The following is a 23,860-nucleotide window of genomic DNA, read 5'->3' as shown; positions in this document are numbered from 1 at the left end:
AGCTTGTCATATATATATATATAATCTGACAATACTATAATATTGGCCATATTATATTTACATTACCATAGTGAGATGACTTTAGTCTCATGAACAACATAACTAATTATTATTTACTAGCTACTCTTAAATGACTGTTCCAGTACAGAAATGAAGCCCAACAATCATGTTTTACAGTCCCTGTGGTCTCAGCCTCAGATACTCAACTAATCAAAGTGATGTCATGACAAAAATGAATGACCAACAAAACAATTTTCTCCTCATTTCTGTCAAACAAAGCTGTATGTAACGTGTCTCGCGGTTAGTATCATGGTTGCTAGGCAACCTGAACAGCGCGACGAAGCATATACCGTCCCATTTCACAAGCCTCTCACTTCCGCACTTCCCGTACTTATAGTACGCACCGTCCGTAGTACGCGTAGTGCGCGTACTTCAAGCGTGCATACCCCGAATTGGGACACAGCAACTATGTCAATTTGAGAGCGCAAGACCGAGACAGCGAGACCATGACCGAGACCAAGACAAAAGTCCGTCGAGACCAAGACCGAGACCAAGACAAAAGTCCGTCGAGTCCAAGACCGAGACCAAGACAAAAGTCCGTCGAGACCAAGACGAGACCAAGACCACGTAAAAGTGGTCTCGAGACCGGTCTCGAGACCAAGACCGGTCTCGAGACATCCAACTCTAGTATGTAGACATGTCTTATGATGGATAAATGTTATAAATCACCAATAGCCTATGATGAGAAAAGACTATCAATAAAAAAAATCAGCATTTAGTTATTTTAGTAACTATATTTTTTGTTTTGTTCTTCAAAAAAGCCACACCTGCCCTCAGTTTTATGCACACAGACATAAAAGCACATGACAACAATATAACCAGTGACCTCGATCCAATTAAGATGCATTTCTTTATATGATGACAATAAAGATAAAGCTCTTCTTAGGTGTGTGGACACCGAGGTTTGTGAATGTGATATCTCAAGAGTGAGCTGACATGGGAGCTTTAAATTAATACTATCAGTACAGCTACTAAAAATCTTTGATGAGTTCAAATCTCAGTGAGTTTGATCTCAAGGTCTAAGGTCAAGTCTTATAAAAATCTTGTGAATGCGATAACTCTAAAATTCATACCATGGATGTATCTACAAAAAAATCTTGGATGACTTTCAATCTCAGCAATCTTAAGCTCATGGTCAGAGTAATCTATCTGAAAAATTTGGGAAATCAATAACTTGAGAACAATGTGACGTAAGATTTTGAAACTGATGACACAGGTGTGTCTTCTGGAAGCTGAGGGTAGCACTGACCAGCATTTCTTTTGTTTTGTTGTTTGTCTGCCTGGCAGTCTCCACTTAGGTCCACAATTTGCAATTCTTGACACTTTGAGGATTTTTGCATGTAAAAGGAGTCCAATGATAGTATAAAACAGTGGTTCCCAAACTTTTTTTGCTAGGCCCCCCTTTGTTTTACAAGAAAAATGTTCGCACCCCCGCGTGCACATGCGCATGCACACACACGCACACATCCTCCAACCACACACACCCATATTTTGCTCCATTGCGGTTTATTTCACACCTCAAACATTTATTAAACAATTAAGAAAATACAAGTAATCTGCAATAAATTACAGGTAGTAAGAAAATAAACTACTAACTCTTTTACGCTATGTCTGCAACTACACGGGTATTTTTGAAAACGCAGCTGTACACGTAAATGGCGTTTCGAATCACCGAAAACTGAGATTTTTTTAAAACTCCTTTTTTGCGTTTAAGTGTGGAGGAGGAATACAGAGTTCATCATGCAACGTCAAAGGTATGTGCTGTGCGCCACGTTATTGTTTACATGAGATGAATTGCAGAATGGAAGATAGAGACAAAATACCCTTTCTGTTAATCTGACTATCTTCAGGTTTTACAGCTTACATCTATACACGCAGTTACTGTCCCTCCATGTTTGTTTTTTTCCTGTGTAATAATATTCAACATTGCTATCAAATCAAAAAATGCCTCTCTGTGTAAAATGGGTTTAAAAACATGAACAACTGTGGGATACTGGTTGTCCGTGATTTGAATCGGGGGACAAATCGTGGCAGGATCAGCCTGATATTATTTGTATCCCGCTGTAACTTTACTGTATAAAGAGCTCACATCTCCAAAATGTCAGGAGTAGTTACTCAAGAAGTGTTTGTGAACTAAAAATCAAGAATGTGGGATACTGTTTGTCTGTGATTTGAAGAGCCCAGCGCTGCTCCCGACGAAGGGAAAACCAATTCTGCAGGGGAGACCTAGCTTGGCACTTGTGCAGGTGAAGCCAAAGGGCAGATATGCTTCACCATATTTTCTAGTCCTTGGCTTAGAATGAAGTTGGTTTGGAAACATATTCAGCAATGCTTCATCTCCTGCTTTGCGTTTCTGTGGGCGCCCGTGCTAGCAGTGTCCAAGCGTTTTGTTTTTTTCCCCCCTGCCATGGCTCTGCGGGCCCCACACTTTGGGAAGGTCTGGTATAAAAGATGAATGTATGGTGAATATGAAGGCTTCTTGTTCTATAGAAGTCTTAAAAATGACCACCGGACTTGACCTCATTACATTTTGCTAACGGGTTTATGGGCCCAGTCACTCACTTTGGTTAATTTTTAAAAAAAAGGAGTCTAAAGAAGAAAAACAACGAAGCGACTTGTTGTTGTGATTTGTTGCTAATAAATAAAACTGAATTGAACTTTATGTTTTACTTCTCCTAAGCAAACTTCCACACACAATTTAACAGGGAGATCCACCCTTCACTCGTAACATCAGTTTCAATTCATCCGGATCAAGATGGAGAAATTGCACATCTTCATGTGTCAGAATTCATAAACTGTGGCTGCACATATCTTTTATTGCTGTCAATGAGTCTCAAAACCTGCATTCAAAACATGACATTTGTCCACAGCAGGTCATCCGTGCATGCACATTTAACCATCTTTTTTTAATTATTTATTTTTTATTTATAAATTAATTAATTAAGCGAGGAATAAATCTGCTTACTTTTTCTGTGTTCCAGCCTCAGTAACTTTGACACAGTAACACCTGCTGTAATATTTACACCTCTGATGAAATCTCACAAGTGTTCACTTTACTTTGATACCAAGAGTGTTTACACAGAGTTTTTTCAGAGAGAGGAAAATAATGGGGAAGATAATTTTTTAATGTGAATGCAAATATTTTCTGATATTTTAAAGGCTCATTATAATATAAAAATATCCGATCTTACATTGAAGAGATTTTTGTCTTTTTTGTGTTTACATGTGCTCCTTAAACAGATTCACTGAGAGTCAACTTCTGTATCTCTTTCCAGCAGCGCCAAATCTTTTTTTGGCAGTGATCATTTAGCCAAACAGTGCTGTAACCTAGTAACAACTTATCTTTAATGACTGTAATTTAGTTGGAGTTAACCTGATGGCTAGATCACACTGATATAAAAATTGTTTAATGCTTGTACAGCTTCAGCAATTTAGAACCACTGCACTAAAGATCATGCTAATCAATTTTAGGACATTATTCTCTAACTGCACAAGTCACAGCCACACTTTTTGCTCCATCTTTACAGAATTCAGCCACAAATTTTAATTCAGGATTCTTTTACTGCCATGTCTCAAGTCAAGTCCCCCACCTCCCTACAGACTTACCTTTGTAAGTAAAGTTAAACTTTCAAAATCAAGGACCAAAGGTCAGGATCAACATGGATCTTCAAACATTACTTCCTGTTTTGTTATCCTGTTGGATAAAAGGATGAATTTGAAACTCATTATCATTATTCTCTAAAAATTCAGATAAAATACTTTATTTCAGAAACAGGACTTTAACATGACGTTTAAAAGACCTGTTGTTGTTTAAAATGTTCTATAATACACTTTTTACTTTTATTCTGTTAATTTTTTTTTTGGTTAATTGCTTTGAGAGAAAGCTAGAGGAATGTTATTAAATCTAATTGTAAGATTATAACAATTGGTCCAAAAGAGAAATAAATCTGTTGAGTGTCTGTATTTTCCTAACATGAATAGTGTCCTGTTGGTGGAGAAAGACAATATGAAGACAGCCTGCAATCTCTAACCCTTATAAAGCTCTTGTGGAGATTCTAAATTTAGTCACACATGACTCAACATTCATCATGTCATCTAACAGTCAGATCACTTGTATTTTTCCACTTGCTTGCCTTGTTGCCAGGCCAACATTTGATGCAATCAAAATGAGAACATACATTTTTGCAGTACTGTGCAAAAAAAAGGCCTTAGTCATCTCTGAAATCTTGATATTTTAGTTCCAAGGAACAAGATTTCTTTGCAATTTGGGCTTTAGCAATAGTTGTCCAGATGTTCTTATACTCTTACATTTTCTCAATTTCTTTACTCAGTTTTAGTTCAGTCCTTGTACGTCACCATTTTCAGAGGATTTTTTGTTTGTTTGTTACAACACTTAACACATATCTATCTAAGAAAAAAAAAGAAAAAGAAAAAAGCCCCCAACTTAAAGAACCTTTTTGTCTCTATACATAACAGACAACTTAGCAAAGAACCTATTTTAAATTGTATGTTCAGGCTCTCTACTAATACCAGTGCATTGCAAAACAGCGCAATTTGTTTCCATTCCTCTGGTTTAATCTATGAAAAAGAAATAACACAAAAATAACACAAACACATGGTACACACACAAGGTGTGCAATGTGTTCCTTAAAACACAAATATAAAAGTCTGAGGAAACAAAATAAAAAACAAGTAGTAGTAGGATCTATTTACACAACATAAACAGTATCTGAAAGTCATGTCCTTAAGAGGGGAAAAGAATCCTGCAAAGAACCTCAACTGCTCCGTTTGGGGTTGCACTTCGGTCTGTGGTTTTGGTGATCTTGTCCGGTTTTACATCAACCATGCAATGCCATCTGGAAAATATCTGATTGGCATCAGCTTCATTTTTCAGTGTTCCAGTGATTCTAAACACAATGGCAGTGCAGCAAAAACATACCTGGATAGAAAAACACAATCTGAGTGGAACACACTCAGTCATGGATTTTCCTCCTCAGAATCAACATAAATGAAGCAATGTGAGATCCGGCCAACATCTAAAGAAGAGTTTTAAAATGTCCTCTCAGAAGCCTGGAGAACTATTCCTGAAGACGGCTTAAAGAAGTGACAAGAAAGCTACCAATAAGAGTTCAAGTTGTGTAGAAGAATAAAGATGGTCACACCAAATATTGACTTTCGAGCTTGTTAAAATTGTACCAACTCTGTTTTTGCCTTACATACTGTATATGCACATTTACATATTTTTCATTAAATCACTGCATCTATTTCTCATTTGACTCAAGACTTTTGCACAGTACTGTATTTTGATACTTATGCCAGATCATGAGAGAAAATGCATTCACATTCTGGATTATCTTTTTCCTTTTGACCCCAAAGTGAATCATATCTTTTGTCAGAGTCGTGTGGTTGTTTGAGCCATTTAGACTCCAACTCACTTCTCCTATCATCTCCTATCATCCAGTCCTGTATGTGGCCACTAAAGGTCACATACAGGAGTGGCAATGAAGTTAAATGCATTATTAAGGCTGAAATTTCCTTCAGCTATCGTAAAAGCCCCTTAGGCAGATCTCACTGTTGACAGAACCATAAAACGGTCTTTTCTTGTATAATATTTTTATAACCCTGCGACAGACTAGTGACCTGTTGAGGGCATACAATAGGCTCCAGCCTCCTTGTGACCCCGAAATGGATAAGTGGAAGAAAATGGATGGATTTTCTGTGAATAAAGTGTTAAGTATAACTCCTTTTGTTAACTTGTCACTTTGAATATTTGAGGATTTATGTTTACATTGCACTCATAATAATACTCAGAAACAAAAAGGCTATCTCATTTGAAATTTATCATCACTTTGTAAATAAGTAAATAAGCTATTACATAGAAGTGTTTTTTTTACTGCAGCTGACCTTTGGCAAATATAATTACTTAACCATTAGCTTGTTGCAATTTGCTGCCTTTGGCATATTTGTATGCACCGTATCACTGGTAGATATGGATTAATTTTGATGATGACAATAACTTTGGTTACAGACAGATACAACAGAAGAAGCACATAAAACATTTTAGAGAAAAAGAAGAAACAAATGATAGTGTAAGCATTTTAATTTAATAAGCACCCTGGAATTAAGGAAAAAAGACTTTCTGCTTTTATACTTTTAATTGGGGACTGTATTAGAGATTTTTATAATCTCTCCTGTTTGCATTGCAATATTCATTTATTTAAGATCCAAGCTTTATTGTAGAGTAGCCTAATATTTCCTTCTTACGTTGTAATTACACATTATTTTTGAAATACAAGCTGTGATACACTTTAGCTGAATTTACAGAAGAAGAGATAGGTTCCAAAGGGAAGAGCTCTGGCAAGCCCTCTCAGTGAGAAAGGTTGAAGGTGTATATGTCATACCTTAAAACAAAACTGAATTGAAACAGAGTCATAGCAAAGAAATTTGAAGGTAATTTAACATAAAGTTGCCTGTGTGTGTGTGTGTGTGTGTGTGTGTGTGTGTGTGCGTGTGTGTGTGTGTGTGTGCGTGTGCGTGTGTGTGTGTGTCCTTGTTGTTTGGCATCCATTTTTATCCTCAGCAATGAAAAGTTGATGTTGCTGGTGTAGCTGGTGAATACTTCTGTTCATTTGTTTCCTTTGTCTTTGGAAACCTATTTTGGTTTGAAGCTTATGTCATCAGCGTTGTCCCTCCTAAATAAAGCTACCTGTAAAGAAAATAATTTTTCCCAGATGGCTCCATTGCCATCTTAAAGCAACCATCCCATTTATCCAGGCTTGAGGCTGAGGCTGATTTTGTCTCATCCCAGTCTTGAACCAGGAATATTTTCCATATAAGCCAAATGCACTGCACCCTTTCTATCTCTCTCTATAGAACTAAATTACCAAGGCATCCTCCAGTCTGTGCCTTAATGAATTAAGCAATTACAATAAAAGTTAGAATCTTTTTAATCTAGTTAAAAATACACAAGGTAGTCTTTACATGCAAAAATTACTTACAGTAAAATTTGTGTCTGCTTTCTATTCTAAAACTATATTTTTGTTTCTTCTTTCTTTTAAAACTTCCTGTTGAAGTCTCTCTGTTTTGCTGAATTTTAAAAAAGGGGTAGCAAAAATTTTATATACTAAAAGGTTAATTTAACTGTTGTTTGACAGAAGGAAATGTCTGGCTCTAACCAGTTGCGCCATGAATCCAAACCTTCACAGTGGAGCTGGGACTAACTTTCTGGCAAACTGATATACAACTGTACCTTCCCAAAGGATATTTCATTATCTATCCATATTCTTCCGGTTATTCAAATCAGGTCGAGCTGGAGCATATCCCAGCTGCCACAGGAGGAAGCTGAAACACACCGTGAGAGAACGTGCTCCACAGAAAGGCCACAGCCAGATGGTGGATTCAAACCCGGGACCTTTTGCTGTGAAGCAATCACTGTGCTGTCTTACTTCATCAGAACTTTGTTAGTCTTTCGTTTGCTTGTTTTTTGATGATCCTGCATGACAAATGACTCTAAAGACCTCAGACTAGTCATTACACTGTTTGTGTCATCATGAAAAAAGAGGCTTTTTAAAAAAATTCACTGCTCCAGTAACTTGAAAAAGTTTTAGGAACAATTGTGGGCACTCATTGGTGTTTCATGGTATGCTGCTTCAAACGATGTGTTTTTGCGTAGTTTCCAGTACGTGACGGCTGCTCCACCAGCATGAGTATGCCCACTGCATGTTGACAGATTAAAGCTGTCTCTGCAGATGGGGAAACACCCTCGGTTTAATTTGTTCATATACTGTGAGCCAGAAATAACTAAATGAGCTAACAGAGTTGTCCATTCTTGTTCAAAATAACGGTTCTTTTCTCCCAGCCCATCTAATTTTTGTTTTCTTTCTCTTTTCCTTTTTTTTTTAAACAGGAAAGACTAGTATGGTAAAGAACTGGAGGCAATCAAGTTAATGTGGAAAATATTACAATGGTAATTGCAAGTACAAGACACACCAAACAAAAACATAAAAACCAGTTTCTGGGTGTTACTTTATCATCTTATTGTAGTAAGGAAAGTAATCATGTTGTAACAATGTAACATAACGTTAATCAACGTTATATCAGTGTACCTGCTATATATATTACGTTGGAGGTTACACTAATCATGATCACCATGCTGGTTTTCAGAGCTACAGCAGTGGTGAGAAAGGTTGGTGGGACAGCTTCCTCTAAAGCAACGTGAGCTGCTCAGATGGAATGAAACCGGGGGGTGAAACGCGACTTATGGCTCAGACAGATGGGAGGGAAGCTGAGACAGGGTGGGGGCGGACAAGTTAATTAAAAACAGACGTGAAGGGAAGTGATGTTTGGCTTCGTCATGCTTCTACATTTCTTTCTCTCCTTCTCCTTTCTCTGACTCATCAAAACTCCAGCTAAACTAAAAGTGATTTCCTCCAGTAAATCACCTCACAGCTCTAATTCCCACATTAGCTGGAGACCACCATATCTTCACAAACTCTAATGACTAACGCAGTGGGATCTCTAGTCACATGTACCGAGCATGAGAAAATGCTTTAGTCTGCGACCACTGGCCCTGGATAGCATCTGCTGAAACATCCTGGCAATACACCAGGTGCGTTTCTTTGACGTCAAATCTGTGACGCAGTTTTATTCTCTCTGTGAGATAGCTTCAAATGAAACAGAAGTGGGGCATTTAGTCTACATTACTACTACTACATACTATTGTCCATGATGTAAATGTTTTTTTAATGTAAAAATTGTGTGTGTTTCTGGCCTGTGTCGTGTTGTGTTTGTATACGTGCTTTTCTTCTGCTGCTGTTACAACCAAATTTCCCTTTGTGGGACAATTAAAGGATTATTCTATTCTATTCTACATGTGTTTTTTTATTTTTTAAGTTGACCAGACTTTAATTGCTATTCATTACTGATGTCCTTGCCCTCCTTATGTGCTCTGTGCACCATGATGTCAAAATCAGGCCCTATTCGTAACGACACAGAGCTGATTTTTATCTCATGATTTATCGAGTGACATCACTGAATAGCCAGTCGGTGGCAAGCAGTCCATTGACATCACATTTTAAGATTGTCTTCAATCACTTTGAACCCCAGCTGTGTACATACTAAAAAAAAAAGTACCTGATACCAGGTATCTAATAGGTATCTAATAGAAAGCACTAAGAATCGAGTTGAGCTGTGCCAAGCTGACCTGAGTAGGTACTAGTGGAAAAGGGCTATTAGATAAAAATGAATCCTAGCTTACCAGTTCTCCCTGGTTGCTTAGCACGTGTTTCAGATGTTACTGTTCAGTTCACTGCCTGCCTGCCCTTTAGCATGACTTACGAGAGGTTAGAATCCAAGATGTATAAAATAAAAGTATGATCTCTAGGCAGAGCTACACTGTAATTTGTCTTCTTCATTAATGCTGGAATCAAGAGCAGACTGGATGCTATAGGAACTAAGTGGTAAATAACAGCTCAGTTAGCATACTAACTTTAATTTTTTTGTTTATCTATTTTGTTTAATATACAAAGCAACACAGAGACTGTCTCTATTACTATATCTTCCCACTGAGTTCACTTTTGAATATTTTCTGCTAAAAATCTTACAAATTGTTTCTTTCACAAAAGCAGCTCTTCTCTGAGAATTAATGATACAACATAGGACATCATCTTTTTACAAAGATTCAATGTCCAAAAATGTTGTTTGTGGAGATAATATTGCCAGAGAAAATAATATTGAGTATCTGTTAAGCTTAAACTACATGCTTCCTCCCACATTGCCCTGTGCATTTCTTATCAGGGGCTTTCCAGTCTAATCACTCACACAGGCAATGAGGGGGTCACTTTTGATTTATTTTTTCCTCCTGCCTTTCAGATGGTGACAGAGATTTGTCAGTGAGCACCTTCTTTTAATCACTTCAAAGTGAAACTACGTAATATGGTGTTGCCCCAAGTTCTCTGTTACAAATCTTTCTTATTATGTTGCTCTATTTATTATGATAAATTTGTTCATGTAGTTAGTAATAATATGAAAAATCAACTGGTTCTTGGTCAAATACAACCTCTTGCATTAAATATCCAGAATAAACACAGGTTTTGCATGTGTCACTGTGTACATGAGCGGTTGTGTAAAGAGAATCCCACTTATCCACACCCACCGTCAGAATGCACAGAGTGATAAAGGTACACCTGATATTACTAATGCTATTTGTGTGTTCATATGTCAATAGCGTTTTCATATTTGTACAAGGAGAAACACCTACCTTTATGATGTTTCTCTTCTACTAAACACAAAGAATCGCCTGTTTACTTCATCCCAAGTGTTGATCATCAATAGGATAATTCCCCAGTTCAGAACTGAGTGACAGGTCACAATCCTCATGTTCTTTAAAAAGAATAAACAGGTACTGTATCCCACCCTGAATGTTATGTAAAACAAGTCATCTGTCAATATGTCAGTTTGACTGAATTATATAACTTGAGAATGAATTTCTCAAGTTATATAATTCTTGAAATGCTGGAATCGAGAGTAGACTGGATACTATAGGGACTAAGTGGTATTGAGCAATGTTTCTGCTTTGTAAATAAACAGATATAATGCCATAAAGTTATCCATCCATCTGTCCTTCAAAAATTAGCAGGGCTGGAGCCTGTGCAAGCTAATGGGTGAGGAGCAGGTCACACTCTTACAAACTGCTATGAAGCACAATGTCTTAAAAAACAAAAACAAAAAAATGGTTTTATAATACTATTTGAAAAGAATATTGACTTATTTTAACATTTTAAGCCCCATGAATAAACATTTTGTTATTTTCATATGGGATATATCTTTAGCAATAAAGCATTTCTATCTAACTTTACCACAAAAATTTACAATGTCATGCAAATATAGCTTCCCTTCCTTTGAGGATGTTTTCCAGTAATAAAGCCTGTAATGTCATTCATACTTTATCACAGCTACACACCTTTTGTTTAATCCGTTATAATGAGTTTCACCTCTGATTTGGTGTTTACGTCAGTGTTTATGGTGCTGTGCAAAGGTCTTGAGCCACCCTTCATTAATATTTGAAAAATAGGTGCAGAGATGAATTAAACTGCACTTTGAGTCGTTTTTACAGTATTTTCTCATCTACGTTCACTACATCTAATCCTTGCATCTTACTGACACACCTGTTTCACTCTCCAGCTCCATTTCTCTGCCTAGCCATCTGATACAAGCCCTGTTCTCCTTCCTCAGTTTCCAGCCTCACAAACAACTCACTATAAGCCTTTCTTTTTTTTTTGTTTCCTCTCTCTTTCCCATACACTTAGCCTTCCAGTACTTTGCCTCTCCCACTTTTTCTTTGAATACTTTCCTGTACTTCCTGTCCTTTTTCCTCTGTTCAGAGTTTACACCAAACACCTTCGTGCAACAACACTACAGCTGTACTTTTCCAGCTATTTATAGTAACTCTTCCCTACCACACAGACCCTGTCCCAACTTCTCCCTGAACCCTGTGCAATATTTTTCCTTATTCTTCCTTATTTAACTTCCATGTTTTTAACTTTGTCAGTCGCTTCCTTTTCATGAATTCCAGAGTGATCCTACAGACCACCAACAAACAAAAATGGTCATGAATAGGACTAGACCACAAATGAATTTAAAATAAAGTAGCCAATGTCCAAAGAAAAGCACTGAAATACCTTCAGAAAACCTGGAGACCTACTGCTTAAGACCACTTTAAAAATTACAAGAAAGACTGTCTCCTTGGAAGCAAACTATAAAGAAACAAGGGGTGTTTCCAGACTTGTAGTGTACACTGCTAATCTAATTTCCAGTCCGGGAATAGTCACCACGATAATCTGTTAATATGTGAAAAAATATATATACTACCTAGCCATATGTGGAAAAACTTTTGTTTGGTTTATATTCCTAAATGTACTTTGCACCATAATCTATCACTGTGTGAATGACTGATTTTCATCCCCTATAGTCGCACCCTGAATTCATGCATTTCCAGCACAGACATTTGAAGACTTTGGTTTTGTGCTTTGTGAATTATGTGGGAATGTTAGAAATGTTCTTGTGTTATGTAACTTTGTGTCCACTTTTCTTTCATTTACCAAGTCAGCATTTCCATAGTTTTCCATTGGTAACATGATTTGACCGGAGACAAAAGTGTCCATGATAAAATAAAATTTATTTCATCATTTCTTTTTCACATTTTCCTAAAAATTCCACCATTACAAACAATTGCTAAGGTGATTCATAAAAAATACATATGTTTTCTCAAATTTTCTCTCCAACAAAGCATTGAATAAAGTGCACTGTACAAAATACATCCCTACTTCACTTTTCTTGATACAGCAAACAATGTGATACATTATTTAAGTCCTTCTTGATTCATGTCGCAGTAATTTAACAGTTTTCTGCTTGTTTTAATTTCATACTGCAGTATATTGTAACATTTATTTTCAAGTAAGCTTGCAGTGCTGCAGAAAGTTGCATCCAGGATCCAGTGCAATGACACCAACAATGCTGTAGAAAGCTTACACACCTTTGAACTTGTTGTGTTGGTAAAATTAAAATTAAATTAAATTATCAATATAGACATACACAAACATTTAAAAAAAAAAAACAAATTCTGATAAATAAATATTATGCAAACGCATCTCCTCCATTAACCTCAAGAGAACCTCAGACAACAAAACATCTCAGTGTAATTTAAAAAAAGAATACCTAACACCCATCTTCATATAAAAAATTGTTTGTCTCTATATACAGATTTTTAATATTTTATTATTTTCACTCTAATTTGCATGTTTTTCACTGATTCATTATTGACTATGTCTATTCTTTTTCTGCAAAAGTTGATTCGGTTCATCTGGACGTAGTGTCTTCAGTGGAGAAACGTTTCGTCCCTCAATCCAAGAGACTTCTTCAGTCTCACATGACTGCAGGTTTCCCCAATCTTAGAAACAATACTGTTCTTCTTCTTTTTTGACTCTCAAAAGAGTTTTCAGTTTATTTCTTTAGCAGCGTTGTAGAACATCCCTGTCCTTCAGTAATGTGACACAAAATAAATACACATAGTGAGGTTTGAATTTGAATAAATTACTTTTGCTCTTCAGACTTAAGCTGAACATACACTGTGTGATTTTTGGCCCCATTCTGAGACGATTTTTCAGTCATGCGACCATTTTGGGGATCAGCCCAATTTTCTTTTTAATTGTGTGTCGTGCATCATGTAGTAAACGAAAAGCAATTAACACGATTAACACGACTAACACGACCATCTCCCGATCAGCAATCGTATGGTCACAAGAAAATCAAACCTGTTTGAAATCCTGTTGCGCCTTGTGAGGGTATTGCACTGTTGAAGCAGTGCTACGAGTGGATTTCACGCAACCTCTCACACTCCGCACGCGCAAACACAGAAATGGAAGTGAAAATGACAGAGTAGCATGGCAGTAGAGCGTGTGATCTGGACACAAGCGATGGATGCCCAACTTTGACACAACGACCGAGACTGTCCAAGCTGGGGCTCGAACCGGCAAACTTTTGATTACAAGACGACCTGCCAACTCTTGAGCCACGATCGCCCCAAGTTGGATGGACATAGTTGGATGGACATAGTTGGATGGACATTGCTGCTCAATTGCAGCAGCCTGGTCAATGTTGTCATTAGCAGTTTAGAAAAGTTGATGGTGGTGTATGTGTCTGTGTGACTGAAAGACAGAGAGCGAGAGACAGACTTTGTGTTATAAGCTTCATGTTATCACTTCATGTTATAGACGCACAGTGTGAGCACTCAGTTCGCATCACAGCATCGGGCCTTATAGTGTGAGACCCTGCATCGTGACCTACAAACTTCTAACCCCTGCGATTCAGTTTGAACAGGAGCTGAATAACACACAGTGTATGCCCAGCTTTATACGTTCACTTTGTAACTTCCAGAACGCTTTCTACATGCTCTGTGGAACCACACAAAATAGAGGAACATCATAAGAACCCAGTAGCATACGTAGGCTACACAGCCATAAATAAGAAATCTAGTTTCCATTTTTTTAGCCTCAGTTGACCAGTCCTCTTTGCTCTCTTTGTAGATGGTGTAACCGAGTCCACTTAATAAAATGGCAGCCCACACCGACAGGGGAAGGAGTGGAATGTAGTTACCAACAATTTTACGCCTGCCCGATGTTCCCCAGCTGCTTTTGTTCATTGTGAGAATGGCAAAGTACTTAGCAGGCAGCAAACTGGTCATGTAGAGAGCTGAGTAAAGTGACATAAATACCATCACCATGTTTCTCCGCAGGATGCAGGCGTAGGCTGCTTTCACCAGCCCGATAAGCTGGATGCAGCACAGAACCCAGAGGATGTCCCACAGAGTGCCTGTCCAAAACAGCTGGATTATGGTGGCCGTGACAAAGAAGGGGAAAATACCTGACACGATGGACTCATAGGTCATCCAGAGATGGTGCTTATGCCACCACATTGCATTGTAGAGCCACTCCCGGAAGTAAGATTTTGTCCAGCGAGTCTGTTGGTTGAGCCAGCGAAGGAACTGAGCGGGTGTTTCTGTGTAGCATTTTGAACGAGCAGTGTATCTGAAGAAAGGGGGTAAAAAAAATAGACCTTTAGAACCGGCTTGTTTGATGTTGTAGGATCATTATTGTAGCTACTGAGTTTTGTTGAGTCCTATTATGTAATTTCTGTGCCTAATAATATCTGGAAAACATACTTAGTGGCATAGCCCATGCTCAGCATACGGTTGGTGAGATGCCTGTCATCACCAAATGTACAATGAGTTCCCAGAAACGTCTGATTGTACCACGATTCCAGAAACTGCTGAAGGATATCATTTCTATACAGACCTGCATGAACAAGTACAAGAAATGACAAATTCAAAAGATGTTGGTTACAATGAGTTACATCAATGCTTTTAAGCCTTTAATATAATACTATTTAGCTAGAAAAGAGTTCCCTTACCTAAAGGGCCACTAATGCAGGACACACAGTTGAAGAAGGACTGGCAGGACCTTTCGATGTTGAAAGCCATCCAGTACCTGAGACTGCTCATGAAGCTGATGTAAGAGTCTTTAAGGTTGAGGATCATCACATCCCCTCCTACAGCCCCATATTTGGGATTACTCTCCAATACCTTGCACAATTCCACCGTGGCCAAAGGGTCCAGCTTCGTATCTGAATCACACACCTGAGAAAAGAGACATAACGTCATTGAAAATTGGAAACATTTCATTTTTATTTTCATAAAAATACATGAAAGAAAACACTTAAGTAAACGTAGATACCTGTATGTAATCAACCGATGACCCCAGGGCTTTAAATGCTGTGTACATCACCTCCCGCTTGCCTCCCCACTTCTGCATGATGCACACACATCTCTTGGTCTGGATCAGGCGCTCTACTTCTTTTCTCTGTGGATCCTCTCCTACCACATAATCAGCACCCCCTTCAATGCCCATTGCTGAGCCATTTTCTTCATCATGTTGGACCTGGGTGGGATCCCAGGTATGATAGTTGTTATTCCATACATAGTAGCCCGGATCCTGGTCTGCAAACACCTCTTTGAACATGTCCATCATATACTGGTCATCATCTGAATTCCCATCTATCACCATGATGATGCGCAGCAGCTCAGGGGGATACTTGAGGGCCCTGACTGAGTTCAAGCACTCTCTGAGATAAACAGGGTCCTCTTGGTAAGCCGATATAGTAAAACCGATTGTGTTGGTATAGGAGCATGGTTTTGTTCGAGATTTCATTCGCTGGTGCTCAACAAAGGCAAAAAAGCTCTGGACCAACACATGGAGTGAGAGTAGGAGTCCATAAATGCCAAAGGAGATGATTCCATACATGGACGACACCAGCTGATAGCCCTGAACGTAGGCCCACACCATCACACCCAGGACGGCCAAAGCAAAGACAAAAGTGAGGATGGCGCGGATTATTGAACCCAGCTTCTTCAATAAAGGTTTTAGCTCCATTTATTTCACCTAAGGAGACACAGACAACACATATCAGTAAAACTTTAAATACAGTCAACACATTGCAGTGAAAGATGTTTTCTGTTTAGCAGCACATGACAAAAATCGGTTAAAGACTGAAACTTTTCTGAGCAGATCTCTTTGTCATAGCTTTAAATTTATCCATTGGAATATACACAGACACTCAGACTGGGAGAAAAAGAATTCAGTGAAAACAACTGTTTTATGCAAAACGTTTGTGGGACTCATTACCAATCTAGTCAGTCAGGGGGGAAATACACCACAGAATTTATCTATAATTGCACCGTATTAACCAGTGATCAAGTTATCATGGCTGATAATCCTAGAAGGTGTTGTCGCAAGAACTGTGCCCTATTGTGCAAAAGCATACGGAAAAAAGTGATACAATAAATATATGTATATAGAAATAACAATTTGCTGAAGTAACTAATCATAATTTCTGTTTAAGTTTGGTGTATCTAATTCTATTTTATATATAAAACTTTCAATATAGGATAATACTATATACTATTATTATACCCCTTAAGTTGAATGTTATTGTAGTTTCCAAGCAAAAACAAATAATAATAATAATAATAATAATAATAATAATAATAATAATAATAATAATAATAATAATAATAAATTTTGGCCATGCATGAATAGGCTAAAACAATTTATAATAATAAGAGCATGAATAAAAATAATGAAACCACATATTTTTAACCCTACCTGATGTTAACACTGGCTTCATGTAGAATTATGTGATATCCACCAGGAGTTCTTCTTGTCTCAGAACTTGGTTTGAAATGCATGAGTTTTAAAGTGTACTCGTTTTAGGAGAAGAGGGGGACCTCCTATTTTTTCCACGCTCACGCAACCTCGCTGAGTCAGTCGTGCGTCAGGAGCAAGGCGGTGGTCCATTTAACGTGAGGGCATCACTGTGCAGATTGCATACAGCTGTTTTGTTTTCTTTCTTTACCATGGCGATATGTAGAGAGTGACCTCCGACCATGCTGCCGTTTGCTGTAAAGAAGGGAATTCCGGTGCTTTTCACAGATGCTCTGCGGAGCAAAGAACCGACGTTTGGTCGCGGAGTTCCGAACATTATTTATCTGTTTATAATTGTTGTTGTTTTTTTAAAATATATATTTAACTCTTTTTTATTGTTAATGTGTTATAAGTGTAATCCAAAATGTCATAAATCTAATGTATGAAAAATCGCTAGCCGTTTTATTATTGGTGACAATCAACATATAAATGTAATCAGTCAAAGCCTATCAATGAGACCGATCTTAACTTCAGTTACAATGACAATTCATCTTACAATGATCTGCAGCTTGCAGATATAAGCTTTCCATCCACTAACAGTGTAAAAACCATATCAGGCTGTTCGAAGCTGTAAGTATTGAAGCTGAAAATCCTTTTTATGTTTTTATGTTTTACAGAAGCTGTTGTTACCGTGTGTGTAGCATTTTCGCTCATTTAAGGGTTTGTTCACAGTTAGATGTTGCCCTCTTGTGGCTCTTTTCTGAAACTCCACACGTCAAGTTAAAAAAAAGGGTTGAGGCTGTGATTTTAAAAAAAAATGTATATGATACCAGTCACATTGCGCTATGTTTTCATATTAAAAGAACCTAAAATACTAAAAAACAAAAAAAACAAAGAAAAGAAAACAGCATATGTGATTATAAAAATATAGTTGCTGTTTGCTTTAACAAGACTACTAATGATGAATATTTGCAACATGTCATATTGACCTGCCTTTAAAATGAGGCTCCAAGGTGAGGATGTCTAATTTTGGTAAATGCTGCTGGCTCTCACTCCTCTCTCTCTCTCTCTCTCTCTCTCTCTCTCTGTGTGTGTGTGGTGCGCGTGTGTGTGTGTGTGTGTGTGTGTGTGTGTGTGTGTGTGTGTGTGTGTGTGTGTGTGTGTGTGTGTGCGTGTGTGTGTGCGCGCGAGTGTAGTGCTGGTGTATGTAGTGCTGGTGTCACAACTGAAAACAGTCTGCCTCTCTGAAGAAGAAAACTCTCCCAGAGGATTTACTCCACAGCTGCCTACAACTCTTGATTTAAACATGATCACATCCCTGGAGAGTTTCTTTAAGGGAACTCTGTTGACCACTCATGATGGTCCACACCCTCTGAGCTGGCTGTAGCCATCAACATGCCCAAATAGCAGCCACGGGGACGTTGATGTCACGCAGGGAGCCCATGCGTGCTTAGGGCTGGTGAACAGGCTTCACTTAATGGTTATGTTTTTGAATCTTTCCAACAATGTGCTGCAGATTTATTGGTTCAAACAGAAACTTCTTCAAACAATGCTCCTGATTTAAACTTCTCCTAAAGTCCAGCTGTATATGGCATGACTTGTGTGCCAGTGTCTCATATGATACTCATTTATGATATCAGTGTATACATTAAGTTGTGCTTTTATGGATTTGTCAGTTCAATTTATCATCTCTATTAAATGTTTTTGTTATTATATATCAAGATGCACACATTTAGTGTTCATAAAAGCTTTTCACATGTTACTTTTATTCCACTCAGCTCCTCAGTTTTTTCCTTTGCTTCCCATCCCTTTTCATAACTGAGCTTATTTGAAAAGATCATGGCTAAACTGGTGGTTTCTTCTATCATATGCCTGACTAATCCTTACAGTTACTGATGGTTAAACTGCATTAGTTTGTGGCCACATCAAAAATGTGTCCTCTAAAGCGCACTGCAGAAGGATGAAGATGCCTTTACCAACCTGCCATAACCTCTAAGTAGCTCATAAACATGGTTTCTGGAATTCCAGATGGATTCAAAACACAGACAGCTGTGTTGCCAGAATAAACATGTCGACCAGGATCATGTTTTCTAAAAAACATACCAGCCCCCACATGCCATACACCGTTTGTTTTTTGGGGGGGGGGGGGGGGGGGGGGGTTTGTAGGGAGGCTACGAGGAGGATAAAAGTCCTCAGAAACCTTGTTAGGTCCCGGTCTTTATGTGGTGGTCAAGCAAGTGCCTGGTGACTCACTCAGCTGCTCTGCGCCACACCCAGGAAACCGAAATCCACTTAAATCATTTCAGGATTTTCTAATCGAGCATTCCCATGTGTGCACCTGATGCTGTGCTGCTGTGACAGATGCTTACTTCTTTAGTTGATAGCTTAACATTAACGCTAAACCGATACATCATGAAACTGACTGTACCACATTTGCAGCAGCACTCTACTATAATCAGTGATTATGGAGTCGCCCTATGTGCAACATGCTTTACAGTTTCAACCCACGGAGAGGAGTGTGGCAGCGTATTTTGCTCTTTGTGATTTATTGTTGCCTGACTTTAAGTGCTCGGTTTGCTTCTTAACTACTAAGACATCCCTGAGCATGAAACTTGTATGCCTATTCATTGTAAAGCCATTTTGAGTCGGGGCTTGTAACTGCAAATGCTGTGGCGGCATGTGAGGCTGCTAGATGTGTCACACGCTGCATAAAATTCCTGCGTGACATCTTGATTTACGGTCTTACATACTAAAGTTTGAATTACACACAAGTGGGCTTTTCAAAGCCAAATACTTTGGACACACTTGTTTTAGCACATTGCCTGTCACTTTACTGCTAGGTAAGGTCTAAAAGAGAACTCGTATGTGTGGGAAAATATTAAGCACAAGGCAGACACGTGTTCTCTTTTTAGAAACTTCAAATGACGCACAAACAGACATGTATGTACACACCACACATCATGTAGATGACTTTACTGAAGTTAACCAGCTGGCATGAATCTTTTCTGTTCATCCAGATGCCATTGTGTTCTTAATCCAGGAAACATAATTGCAAACTTTTGTGTACACCCCAGGCTTGTTCCTCTGTGCACAGCCGTGCCCCCATGACACAACTCCCTGGAGCTCTCCGTCGCACATCAATGGGCCCCCTGAGTCACCCTGGAGTTAAAATAAATGATTTTTCAGTGGTTCTTTTTATCACGGTGCATAAACATTTCCTGTTTTGATCTTACCTGGCAGGAGTCCTTCCCTCCCTCCAGATATCCAGCACAGATCATGTTTTCAGTAATTTGGAAAGGATATGCGTTAAAGCAGGTGTCATCACTCAGGAGAGGGACCTCCAGGCACTGCAGGTTATCTGGGTATCTTGCTGCAAAGACACAAACAGATCAATATCTTTAAAAATACCTGAGTTGACTGCCTGTTCAAGCAATCTAACACAGATAGGCTGTATAGCACAGTTTAACTTACAGCCCTCATCGCTGGGACGAAGATTCCCCCATCCTGAGACCTGGCACACTGTCCCCTCACTGGCACACCTTGAAGGAAGCACAGCAGGACGTACGTAGCTGCTCAGAGCGGCAGGTCGACTCAGTTTGATCAGCATGATGTCACTGTCCTGTGTACGGGAATCATAGTCAGGGTGGCGAATAAACTCAGCAGACATGATGTGCTGTTCAGTCCCGTCAGGTTCCCAGATGTTGTGTTCCCCCAGACGAATTTCTAGATTTGAGCTGAAAGAACAAAGCCCACTTTGAGAGTTTGTCACACCCGACTTCATTTTAAACTTTAAAGCTGCTTGGATTCAGGCTTGATGGTGATTGTGTGCCTTACCTTGGTTTGCAGTGTGCAGCAGAGAGCACCCACTCATCAGAGATAAGAACCCCCCCACAGAAGTTGTACCCAGTGAAGAGCGACACTTGGTAGGGCACAGAGTTCTTGGGGCACTCATATCCTCCAACAATCTTGTCATCTCCTTCCAGCGCAACTGTCGAGTAAAAAATACAATTAAATAAGTGTCAAAATCAGAAAATTATTTTATCAGTGAATCGGCATCCTATCCTTAAGTGGTTAAGGATAGGATGCCGATTCACTGATAAAATAATTTTGGCACTTGAGTGTTCGTCATTTGAATCTATAAATTAGATTTTATACCTGCCCCTCCAGAGAGAATCAGGAGAAGGAAAAGCTTCATTCCTTCTGTTTTTCTCACTGGCAGATCAATGTACCCTAATTCTCCTGGTTTCAGGTATTTCAGTCCCTCTTATCTGTCTTTTCTCAAGGCCACCAGAAGCACGCCTCAGACACTAAACAGGTGTTACATTTCCCCAGTGATACTGTGCTTGAAGTACACTATATAGGAGAAAAAAACAGCAGTTCAATAACAAGTTAGAACATAGCTTGGATTAGGAAACAATGTGAGTGCTACACTTTACAGTCTGCATTCTTGTTTATTTCATTTGTGCTGCATTACGTGAGCATGTTTAAAGCTCACTTTTGCCTAAATACATTTTCTTCACAGAACAGTCACGTGACATTATACTTTTTATTGCAGGTTTATCATAAAATTGAATACTTTACATGACATGCACTGCCTTCAAGTGACCCACAGAGTGACGTCAATGGAAGTTATGACTGTGCATGTGGGTGAAGCTCATGTGGTTACAGATGCTCACGTACCATTTTTCAGCACAAAGACAGCAAAAAATGCATTTAAAGAGAACTAAGGTGGCAATATTTAACCTATAAATGTTAGCCTTTTTCATTTAAGATAGAATAAGAAAGTTGTTGCCTGGAGATGAGTGACTGAATGACAGCAGCAAGAGAGAAAGGGAAGGTTTACAAGATGGTAGTGATATTAGTAGTGGTATTGCATCTAAGGATAATAGCTGCATATAGGACAGAAAGAACTGCATTATCCTGCTAGCAGAGTTTCAGATCTTTGCAAACATCTGGACAGACAGCACGATAACACAAAGTTAGCAAAGGACCCATGGTGTGTGGTGCTGGTGTCACAACTGAAGAAACTGAGTGTACGCAGACGTTTCCACACTAGCATCACAGTGACAATCGCTTTGAAGTCCCTTTGAGCTGCTTTTCAACTTTGGTTGGGGTTTTTTTTTGTCAGCTTTGTGGTCACACATAGACCCCCAATAAAGATCAAAGGTGTGTCCTCATTAGAAAACGGATTTGTGTTTTGTTTGTGGGACTGGTTATTATGTTACAATGCATTTCAGGTCATGTTACAGAATACAGAAGGTAAAAGTAATCTAATAGGTAGTGTAACAAGTAACTTTCTCTGGGGAGCAATTAAGCTATAAACTCCATTACTTTTAAGAGAAGTATAAGGAATGTGTAATACACAACTTTTATTGAATGATGATAAAACCCCACTTCACTAATTCAATACCCCAATGTTGGTAGTGAAGGAGGACATGCAGAAGGCTGGTGGACAGAGAAAGATTCTAGCGATCGGGTGTAATGTGGGCAGATGGCCCCTAAAGGGAAAAAGGAAGAAGAACAAGTAGAAGAAGGACTGAAATGTCACCTTTTGACCTTGAAAGTATTCCTTTCATTGGTTCTTTTTTAGTAATATCTACTAACACAGCAAATTAAAGAAGTAAATCTAGAAAATGTAAAGTAATCTTGTCTTGAAACTGTACAGAGTAGAATTTTCTGGCACAACTTCACGTACTTCCATCAAGAGACACAACTACAAGTGCTGCTGGAGTATTAAGCTCTTGATACACAGTCTGTCTGGTACCTTGGGAAATCAGTAAATCATTTTAATCTGTCCAGTTTAAAATATTAAACAAAAATATTAAACCAACACTGCTAAATTATTGCTGAGTCATAATTTCACAATAGAGATATACTGAAGAGCACAAAGCTCTGTTACTCATGTGTGAGCGTAGGTGTTTATCAGCACCAGACAGGAAAACATTGAAATGTTAGGGACCATTTACCCAAACCCCGTGATTATACACTTAAGGTTAAAATATAATGCATTCCCATCCAGCACAGGCAAGTTCTTCACCCTGTCATTGCTATGAGACACTCGCATAGTCTGCTTCACTCCTCCTCCAACCTGTATCTTCGTTTCTTCTTTTTCTGACTGGAAACAGCTGCTTGGTTCTGTGGTAGACTTACTGGACTTACTCACCAAAGTCAAAAACACATCAGGCTGCTTATCTGTTCCCCGATATGAGCAGCACTTTACCTCTTCTCAGTCTAGATTTTACAAGACCTGCTGACAAATTTCATCGCAATATCAAAAGAAGTTACAACACTGCAAGACATCACAGCAACCCACAGTGGTATTTATTAGACTAAGTCGCAAAGTCGCTGATTTAACTGTTGGAAAGTTTCAAATCTGTGACAGTCTCACATATGATAGCCAGATGCCTGTTTAGTTGCACATCTGCAAGACATCATTCAGGATGTGATCAGCTGGATGAATTAAGTAATTAAGAAAGGAAAAAAAAAAGTTCACTGCTGCTTTCTCTGCAGCCTAAGACTGTCATTGACCTCCAGTTATTTCCAACACCGCAGCATCTGTTTTTCCACATTTGCTACCCTAACGCTTGCTTAGATTATATGGAAAGCATAAAAACTTCCATTTATTTCACCATCTGGCACTGCCTGCATAACCACTTCCGGTTCCCCTAATCCCGTTCCACTTTACCTCAAAATACTCTCAGTCGGACAAGACAGAGAGCACTGTGTCAGATCTGTATGACTTATGCAGTGCCATGCTTGTTTTCTGTCAGACAGAGCTGAGGTTGAGTATTCATATTCACTAGGTCTGCTGAGGGGGACTGCGGTTTAAAGTGGGGACGAATGTAAGGAAGTGGTTTGGGTTACTGAGGTGCAGCTTTTTTCCCTGTGTGTGGTTTATTTGTGGAAAAAAAAAAAACATTTCCTACCCTTATGAGCAAAAACAGTTGGCACGGGTGTTGACTCAAAAAACAAAATTCCTGACCTCTCCGCACAAGTGAGATGAGGGTTTGATTTCCAGTCAGCACCGCAATAAGATCAACAAACCT

The 23,860-nt window shown here is 38.8% G+C and overlaps 2 protein-coding genes across 2 annotated transcripts; both read right to left on the bottom strand.

The window, feature by feature from the left end:
• Positions 1 to 10,938: 10,938 nt before the first annotated feature.
• Positions 10,939 to 16,868, bottom strand: has1 (hyaluronan synthase 1). Its single transcript, XM_085176236.1, has 5 exons — positions 16,776 to 16,868; positions 15,348 to 16,052; positions 15,025 to 15,250; positions 14,777 to 14,909; positions 10,939 to 14,642 (listed from the first exon to the last, which is right to left on the bottom strand). Exons 2-5 carry the CDS (start codon positions 16,041 to 16,043, stop codon positions 13,967 to 13,969), a joined length of 1,731 nt encoding a protein of 576 aa, XP_085032362.1. The 5' UTR covers positions 16,044 to 16,052; positions 16,776 to 16,868; the 3' UTR covers positions 10,939 to 13,966.
• Positions 16,869 to 19,696: 2,828 nt separating this feature from the next.
• On the bottom strand, positions 19,697 to 21,081 carry LOC146508048 (trypsin-3-like). The gene is made up of 5 exons (XM_085177600.1): positions 20,970 to 21,081; positions 20,649 to 20,802; positions 20,286 to 20,548; positions 20,048 to 20,184; positions 19,697 to 19,973 (listed from the first exon to the last, which is right to left on the bottom strand). Exons 1-5 carry the CDS (start codon positions 21,007 to 21,009, stop codon positions 19,824 to 19,826), a joined length of 744 nt encoding a protein of 247 aa, XP_085033726.1. The 5' UTR covers positions 21,010 to 21,081; the 3' UTR covers positions 19,697 to 19,823.
• Positions 21,082 to 23,860: the final 2,779 nt, after the last annotated feature.

The sequence above is a fragment of the Neolamprologus multifasciatus genome, chromosome 11 (genome assembly GCF_963576455.1).
Source record: "Neolamprologus multifasciatus chromosome 11, fNeoMul1.2, whole genome shotgun sequence".
In the NCBI taxonomy this organism is placed as follows: domain Eukaryota; kingdom Metazoa; phylum Chordata; class Actinopteri; order Cichliformes; family Cichlidae; genus Neolamprologus; species Neolamprologus multifasciatus.
The sequence above is the reverse complement of the archived record's forward strand: the minus strand, read 5'-3'. Positions and strand labels throughout refer to the sequence as shown.

Excerpts from the sequence above, each read along its gene's own strand:
- LOC146508048 (XM_085177600.1), bottom strand. The coding sequence starts at position 21,009 with ATGAAGCTTTTCCTTCTCCTGATTCTCTCTGGAGGGGCAG. Across the intron at positions 20,803-20,969 it reads GATTCTCTCTGGAGGGGCAG|TTGCGCTGGAAGGAGATGAC; the intron begins GTATAAAATCTA and ends TTTACTCGACAG. Across the intron at positions 20,185-20,285 it reads TCGTCCCAGCGATGAGGGCT|CAAGATACCCAGATAACCTG; the intron begins GTAAGTTAAACT and ends GTGTCTTTGCAG.
- has1 (XM_085176236.1), bottom strand. The coding sequence starts at position 16,043 with ATGGAGCTAAAACCTTTATTGAAGAAGCTGGGTTCAATAATCCGCGCC. Across the intron at positions 15,251-15,347 it reads CATCGGTTGATTACATACAG|GTGTGTGATTCAGATACGAA; the intron begins GTATCTACGTTT and ends CTCTTTTCTCAG. Across the intron at positions 14,910-15,024 it reads CTGCATTAGTGGCCCTTTAG|GTCTGTATAGAAATGATATC; the intron begins GTAAGGGAACTC and ends TTGTTCATGCAG.